General features: G+C 34.7%; 1 protein-coding gene across 1 annotated transcript; it reads right to left on the reverse strand.

Moving 5' to 3' along the window:
* Nucleotides 1-5,064: 5,064 nt before the first annotated feature.
* LOC138883560 (uncharacterized) lies at nt 5,065-8,320 on the reverse strand. Its single transcript, XM_070164255.1, has 6 exons — nt 7,862-8,320; nt 7,095-7,772; nt 6,637-6,810; nt 6,441-6,586; nt 5,832-5,937; nt 5,065-5,742 (listed from the first exon to the last, which is right to left on the reverse strand). Exons 1-6 carry the CDS (start codon nt 8,318-8,320, stop codon nt 5,065-5,067), a joined length of 2,241 nt encoding a protein of 746 aa, XP_070020356.1.
* Between the last annotated feature and the right edge of the window lie 679 nt (nt 8,321-8,999).

The raw sequence follows: 8,999 nt of genomic DNA on the forward strand, positions 1-8,999 counted from the left end.
AAGTTCTGGAGGATATTATGAAGAAAGGGCAACATGTTGATCGTGATGAAAGTTATAAAACTAGGAAATCTCCAGGCAGTGTAAAATAGTAGCAACAGTCCAAAAATCCTAGTGCGTGATCAGTAGCAATAGTCCAAGAAGTTATAAAATCACTGATGGAAAGTCAAGAAAGTTATAAAACTAGGCAATCTGGACTACGGAAGAACATCATTGATGCTAAGTATGGGCAACATAATCACTGGTGTAAAGCCAGTCAGATTAATAGACCTCATACTTCCATCAACAGACACTCTCTTTTAGAACTTCACGTACAAGCTAGATTTGGGGAATCTTTAACGCATATAGTTTAGCGACAGAAACTGGTAGAAAATGTAAAGTCAGCTTCTAGTTCACTAAGGTTTGTAGCTCTGCTACAGTAAAGCATTGTTGTTTGATGCATTACTGTTACTGTCTATGCTACTATTTTAAAAATCTCCTTTTCATATTTCTCAATGGTTCAACATCCATCCATTCCTACAGCTCTGGTTCTTCCCCCTTGACATACAAATATATGAACTTACCATCCTGCAGATACTAGACACTCGACACTTTGGCCACTTCCAGAATCCATTTTTTATGGTCCAGCTTCCAAAACTCCGAACACTTAAATAGGGAGAAGCAGCTATAATATCACAAGACTAACCACAAGGGTCTATTTAGACTCCAACACTGACTCTTCTTATCATCAGTTTCCCAAATGATAGAACACTACTCATGATCAAAGGCTTATGTGAGGAAAATTACAGGAAGAGAGCAAAGAGAACTATCAAAAATTATCACAACCTTTGCGACATCAACATCAGTGAGAACAGTAAATATATAAAAGCAAGAAGAATCCATGAATCCAAGGTAAGCCCAAATACAACAAAAAATTAATAAAAATTGAAGGAGGAAAACTCAAACAATAGCGACGAAGTACAAAGATGAGTAGTACCGTGAGAAAGTTGAGCATTTTCAGCAACACTAGGCATTCTTGATGTTTGTGGTACTCGTTCATGTCCACTATTGGCGTCGGGGATCTAATAAATATTAACATGTTAAATAACAATACTTTTATATGATTAGCATTTCATTTAAAATATCTAAAGTTTATGAAATGGAGTTACCTGTTCACCTAAGGTGTCATTGCTACTTTGAGGCATAGATGCATTAGGAGCATATTTGCGCATTAATTATCTAATTTGGAGTAATTCTGATTGCATATTCTCCTCATTTTATTTCATAATATTCATTTCTTTATTTTGTTTCTCCTTTAACTCGATTATCTGCTGTTCTAACCTTTGTATAACCTCATTAGAAGAATCATCTGCAACAATATTTCCTAAGGAAGACCTACTACCCCATAGAACAGAAGGAGTTGGACCAAGTCCTAAACCACGAACATACCCACTTTTTTTATTTTCCAACACCTGGGAATACACATCTCCTTCCCAAGTAACACTACGAGGAGGTTACTCAGTAGATCTCTCACTATTGCTCATTCTTTCATTTATCATTTCCTGACCATAGAATAAACAATAAATCCACTTTGGAATTCATGAATAGGAAAAAATGCATATTGTTTGACAGTGTCATCAAACCAAAAAAAATAAAAATAAAGAATAAATCTTACGATTGTCTTGACAGAATCATCATCCATTGGCCTACCATCTTTATGTTTTTATGAGTTAATAGGAAAATTTCTGCTTGTGTAGGCTCTATCCCGTTTACAGCCTAATACAACAAAAATTATATCATATATGTTGTATGCATGATAAAAAAAATTTAAAATATTATAGTTTGTAGTATTCACAGGTTTACCTGCTCATTCATCAAGGTGGCAATACTTTTTGATCCTCCTGTGTGAGGCATCATTTGCTTGGCCCCTATTGTTTCTATTTGCTAGGGTACGTCTCTGTCATTGAAATATTAAAATGATATCTTATAAACTTTAAACAAAAATTGAGCATACCTAAAATCAAAACGCTATGAAAATAAGCAGACTAGGAGAATTTTCAAGGTTGACACCTTAGCTTTATCAGAAAGCCAATACGAGACAAGACCACTCCATTGATCCCTCGGTATACGACTTGGTCTATTTTTTAGTAAAGCGTCTTAAGTCTTATATTTTTGCGCATACTCACCCTTCAAACTGCACTTGTAATCTTTCCATTTATTTCCTAGTGACTTTAAGACCCATGCCTCTCCACGTTTTGGGATAGAGAACTTCTTCTGAAAAAATAAAAGCCAATATAAGATAACATCATGTATAAAAGATAGAGCATGTTCACAAAAAAAATAATAGTAATAATAATAACAACAACAACAACTATTCCATACCCTTACAAAATCCACCAGTTTCTTCTTTTCTTCGTTGTCAAGATTTCTCCAATCATCTACATGTAGAGGTATTACTTCTGAAGTTCTGCCAATAATTCCTAGAAAGCTAGCAAGCTTTCGACCCTCTTTCCCAAAAGCTTTGTTACGATTATTAAAGGGCACATCAATTGTCTTCCCCAACGGAAGTTTCCAAATATCTTTTAGTAAATTAGGCCCACGATCCTTTTTTGCTTCTAAATTACCTAGAGTGAAAAAGAGAACAGAACGTTAGGTAGTACAATAGCTATTTAATGAGTTCTAAATAGCATATCTCCAACTGATACAATACATAGTGAAGCTGCTGCAGATGGTAAAAGAGCTGGTCAAAATATTAAAGTTGTCCCTAAGGCTATCACTGATTGAGTGGAGAATAAAGCTGGTGTTATGTAGGTTTGTAAGCAATAGCAGACTCTGAATTTGCAACCTAGGAATCATAAAACTGTTGCTATATTGAATCTGATGACTGTAGCTAATGCTTCTGTGGATCGTGCTATTGTAAAAGGCTTGGAATTAATAGAAGACAAAGGTGTAAAATCTTATATTGTTGGTCTAAATAAGATGCTGGCTACAACAAGAACTGATGGAGGAGCTATTGTAGCCTCAAAGATTTAGTAGTCCAGCAAATGAAAACGAAAATGGTTTTGGACAGGAAATGTGAACAGTTTATGTATCATAGAGTCACATTTGGTGTATAAGTTTGCGGCTAACCTTTTCTGGATGTGTTGACGATGGAGTACTTTAAGCTTCATCCATACCGTTGTCAGCATTTTATACTCAAACTTAACTAATTTGCTGTTAACTAGAGAATTCAAGACTACTTGTAAGCTGAAGAAAGGATGGTTTATAATCAAATAGTTCTAAGAGTAGCAATCACACAAGTTATTAAAATATATAGCTGCTTTAAAAAGTTTGATGTCTAATTAAATGCAAGATAGCATCTCAGTCCTATGTGATTGCACAGATAATATCTTGGTAGTCTCAATGATATACAACACCTTGGGTGTTCAAGTAACAACTGTTTGTTTCTGAGTAGCCAGTGGGTGAAACCTTGGTGTTACAGATTCTAAAATTGTGTATGCAAGTTACAAGGACATAATGAGGAAGAGTGCAGAAAGTTACATCCTGAGTTAGTTCCAGTTGAACAGGACAAGGAGGAGGTGGCTGATCGAAGTCAAGGGTAAAAGAAGCAAGGTGATCAACCTATAATGATTCTGAGTACGAGAAAGGTGGTTGGTAATCCTGGACCTACATGGAACCAATTCAAGGATAACAGACCTAAGCAATTACTACTGGAAAAGAGATGGAGAATGACAACTGGTACAACAGTGACAAAAATAGCTAATGCAATTGTGCCAGTTGCAAAAAAAATTGCAGTACTTGATAAGGATGTGGAAGACACAGCTCAGAATCAACAGGTGACAGTGGTGGAAGACTCCAGGGCAATGCAAAAGGAGGTTGGGAATTTTCCTACTTTAGCAAGGAAATAAGTTCAATGAAAATGATAACAATAATGAAACTGATGCTGGTCCAAATTGCATAGATAAGAAGCTAACCAGTTCGTAAAGTGTCGAGATTTTAAGGAAACCGTAAGTCCAAATAAACAACCCATGAACAGAATTTTGGCATAAAAAATGAACCAAATAATTGCAGTAATTGCAATAACTAAATTTGAACAACAGCAACAAGAAGGCAACTCGAATCTCAGCACTTCAAAATCAAAAAAACCTCTAAAGGTCAAAGAAAGCACCAATTAAATCAAATATCACTATGCAATAAGCATTTATGATGTGCAACCATCACAAGAAAACAAGGATAAATAGTGCTAAAAGCTATAATCTAATATTATACATTATCATATTGCAATACTATAGAAACATTACCAGAATCGTCATCATTTGGAATTTCAGTGCCACCATCAGAACTATTCAACGTATTAGATTGACCATCATGTACTTGGGCGTTAGAGTAATTCTGATAATCCATCAACTACTCAATATATGGCTGGGCTCTAGAGTAGTTTGACCATCCATCAAGTGCTCAATATAAGGTCTCACATCTTCATCAATTTTGTTCAATTACCAGTTGATTGCGGCCTCTAGTTTGTATAGTTCATTTTCCAAAATAAAGAAATTATCTAGATGCATTAAGTTATATTAGTACCAAATTAACTCCAACCAATCAACAGGTTATATGCAAAATAGGAGGAAACAACGTCCTCGTCTCAAGCTGTGAAAAAAATAAATAACAATCCGTGCACACGAATAAAGCCTTGTGGCAGAGATAGTTAAAGAGATAAAAAGTATTGATGCACCAGCAAAAACTATTGTCTAGCGATAATAACATATTAGCAAATTGCAATACAATGGCTACAATCAACAAAATATAAGCAAAATAAAGCATAAAGAATTTACTCAAATCAACCAATAATCAACCAATATAAACATGGAAAATCCATAGCTGACTAACATGCATCTTCTGTAAATGACTCAAATTGAAAGCAAAAAAGTATATTTATTCAAATTTCTGCAGTAAAAAAATCACAAGAAGTTATTAAATAACACTTGCAAGAAAAATATTCTATAAGTTCCACCTATCTTATTCAGAATCATATTCATTTTCACTGTCATTTCCTCCCTCAACACTAGCTTTACCATCATTTGGAGAAGCTCAAGAATGTACGTTTGTATCAATTTCTATCACATAAATACCACTTCTTAGCCAATAATTATACTCATCTTCTAGAACACGAGTATTTTCTAAGAGAGCCAAGTTAGTGGCATCACTCTGCAGTGATGACTCAAACTGCAAACTATTTTCCTCTGCCATATTAAAAATATCTCGAGGTTTAATTAACTTTGGGACAAACCATTCATGATCTTCAGGATTTTGTATAAATATTACTTGTTGAGCTTGTTCTGCAAAAATAAAGGGCTCATGATGTTCTCGATTGCCAGAGTCTGTAAGGCGTGAGAAATTCACAAGTGTGAAACCCAAGTCATCTTCCTTAACTCCTCTACCTTTAGTTACATCAACCCAATCACACTTAAATAAGACAACCTTAAATTCTTCATAGTAGTTTAACTCCACAATATCATTTAATCTGCCATAGTATGTGATATTTGCAGACTTTGGAGTATTGTCACTTGTACTTGCATAACTTTCAGTCTTTGAAATGACCATAACACCACTATTTTGTGTCACCTTAAATTCTTCACTTTGCTTTGTTCGAAACTGATACCTATTATTTACATCGAACGCATTAAATCTTTTCGCAATGTAACTCGGCCCTTGTGCAAGGACTTTAACATCCTTTAAGATGTTAGATGTGGCTTCAAGCTCCTTTACCTAACCAAATAAAAGATACAACTATAAATGTGGATATCTGTACAAGGAAAATAATTTAATGCAACCAATGACTTAGTGCTACTACTTACTTGCTCCTTGAACCACTCATGAAATGTATCGAAATGCATACAATCAAGTTGATGTTGAGTCAAACGACGATTACGATGTGATCTCTTGATTTCTGCAATATGTTCCCTATTCATGTAACTCGCATATATTACTTTGTTATCAATTAAGTAATGTACATATATTAAATAATAGATATAACACTTACTTTTTATAATTCTCAACCACTTCTGACTCACAATTGAAAAGCACATGTCGATGTGCTTGCAACCTTGTTTTCTCATCCAACTCAAATACATCTACTCCACCGTACGACTCCCCGACAGTTGGAAAAGACATTCTTCTTTACTAGTCTCATGCTCAATCTCATTACCGCATTTTCTTGAACAAAAATTTCCACCCTCCAAATATCGTGAGCAAAATGCCATACACTCATTTGCTATGTATGCTTCTGCTATCGAACCTTCTGGACATGCACGATTACGAACATATGATTTTAAAGTACCCAAATATCTAGGAATAAAATAATGGTATTAGTTTGATATTATAATATTTAACAACTAAAGATATATAATAAAGATTCAGTGATATTATCTATACGTCTCAATTGGGTACATCCAGCAATAATGTACTGGCCCCTATGTTTAGCCTCAGTTGCCAAGTGAATTACCAAATGTATCATAACAGTAAAGAATCCTGGGAGGAAAAGTTTCTCCATAGTAGACAATGTTTCTAGAATTGTTTCTTCAAGTAACTTTAACTCTTCTTTAGTTCGTTTCTACACAGAACACGAAAGAATGTACATAGTTCAATTAAAATGGAACTAACTCTTTTATCTACTGATCTCCGCAAGGCAAGAGGAAGAAGTTCTTGCATTATAACATGACAATCATGAGTTTTTAACCCAGATATCTTTTGTTTGCAAATGCAGCGTGAGATATTAGACGCATAGCCATCTGAAAACTTGGTATTTTGTAGTACTTCATAATACAACTCCTTTTCCTTTTGAGACATTGTGAAAAAAGTAGAAGGAAGATATGCTTTCCCACTAGCTCGATATTGAGGCCATAAACTTGGTCTTATTTTTATCTCCTTCAAGTCCAATCGAGCTTCTAAGTTATGTTTAGACTTTTTACCAAGATCCAATAATGTATAAATTAAGTTATCACACACATTCTTTTCTATGTGCATCACATCAAGATTATGGCGCACCAAGTTAGACTTCCAATAAAGAAGATTGAAAAAAATACTCCTCTTTTTCATGTGTTTTTCATCACTCCACTTACCCCTTCACTCGACTGGCCGAGAGTAAGTTTTATTTCTTTAACTTGATTCAACACTAGTGACCCAGATACTGGACAAGGTGCAGGTCTTGTTTCTTTAGTACCATCAAACGATTTTGCATCATTCCGATATTTGTGTCCTAACTTCAAGAAGCGCTGATGCCCCATATAACAAAACTTTTTGCCATGTCTGAGCCTTCTAGATTGAGTGTTTATGTTACAAGAAGGGCATGCAACCCGACCATAAGTGCACCATCTAGAGAGAGTACCATATGCTGAAAAATCATTAATAGTCCACATGAGAGATGCTCGCATTTGAAATATCTCCTTAGCAGAGGCATCATATGTTTCTATCCCAACATCCCATAATTTATTTAACTTTTCTATTAAAGGTTGCAAAAAGACATCAATATTATTGCCAAGAGCTTTTGGTCCAGGAATAAGTAAGGACAAAATGAAGAACTCTTGTTTCATGCACATCCATGGTGGAAGATTATATGGCATTAAAATCACTGGCCATGTACTGTTTACAGTTCGTATTGTGCCAAATGGATTAAACCCATCAGAAGCTAATCCAAGGCACACATTGCGAGGATCTCCAGCAAATTCGGGATATTTACTATCAAAAATTTTCCAAGCTTCAGAATCTGCAGGATGCCGTAGAACTCCATCTTTGTTGCGCTTTTCATGATGCCATCACATTGCTTTAGAAGTTTCTAAAGACATAACAATCTCTGTAGCCTTGGTTTTAAAGGAAAATACCTTAGAACCTTGGCTAGAAGTTTTCTAGCATCATTTTTCCATCTAGAAGCCCCACAAACTTTGCATTCATTAACATTCTTATTAGCAAACTCTTTCCTAAAAAGCATGCAATCGTTGGGACAAGCATGAATTTTTTCATACTTTAAGCCCAAGCCTTCAACTATCTTTTTGGTCTCATAGAAAGAAGGAGGAAATTTTTCTCCTTCAGGAAGCGCATCTTTCAATAGTCCAAGCAAAGAATTAAAAGATTCATTTGACCATTTGAACGTGCATTTTAAGCGATACATATGCAGCAAAAAGGATAGTTTGCTAAACTTCTTACATCCAGGATACAATTCTTCATTTGCCTCCTTCATGAGCCGTTCAAACTTATCCACCTCTGGATGAGGTTGATTTCCAGATGGATGAGCAATATTCTCTTGTATGTTTTTATCCATGCCACCACTTTCACTAATGTCTGTATCCATGAACTATGTAACATCTACAAATGCATCATGTATCATTCCTCGCTATCATCGCCCCTTAGAGTTGAACGGCTTCGGTTATTTTCTCCAGCATTTTTTGATCCCTTTAGAGACTCCCCATGACAAAACCAAGTATCATATGACAGTATAATACCATTAACCACAAGATGATCATATGTTGTAGCCCGATTTACTTGATGGATAAGCACACACTCCGTACAAGGACATGAAATTTTTTCTCCCCGTTGTTTTTCAGAAAAGGCATGATTTAAAAAATCCTCTACTCCCTCTAAATATTATTTACTAACTCTATCCCAATACATCCATCTTTTATTTCTAGGATTGTGCATGACACTCAAGATATTCCTTTCTTTTCTATAATTACTGCAAGAGCTACAAATTTGTTAGTAAAAAGGAGAAATTAACAAAAAAAGGTAGTTCTAAATAAAAAAATCCATCCTATTAGTAGGTAATTCCATAGTTCAAAGATATCATTTTAACAATTGAAACTATCAAACATAAATATATTAAAACTATCATTTTAACAATTAAACTATTAAACAATTAAACTATCTCTAATTTCTTCTATAATTTTCACATATTGGTTCAATTGTTTTTAGAATAGAATTATTAAACTTATAAATTACACTTCTTCTATGGTTTTCATATATTGGTTCATAAA

The sequence above is a fragment of the Nicotiana sylvestris genome, chromosome 12 (genome assembly GCF_000393655.2).
Source record: "Nicotiana sylvestris chromosome 12, ASM39365v2, whole genome shotgun sequence".
NCBI classification, from domain to species: Eukaryota; Viridiplantae; Streptophyta; class Magnoliopsida; order Solanales; family Solanaceae; genus Nicotiana; species Nicotiana sylvestris.

Excerpts from the sequence above, each read along its gene's own strand:
- LOC138883560 (XM_070164255.1), bottom strand. The coding sequence starts at position 8,320 with ATGGATACAGACATTAGTGAAAGTGGTGGCATGGATAAAAACATACAA. Across the intron at positions 5,938-6,440 it reads GAGGCTAAACATAGGGGCCA|GGAACATATTGCAGAAATCA; the intron begins GTACATTATTGC and ends TTACATGAATAG. Across the intron at positions 5,743-5,831 it reads ATGAGTGGTTCAAGGAGCAA|GTAAAGGAGCTTGAAGCCAC; the intron begins GTAAGTAGTAGC and ends TTATTTGGTTAG.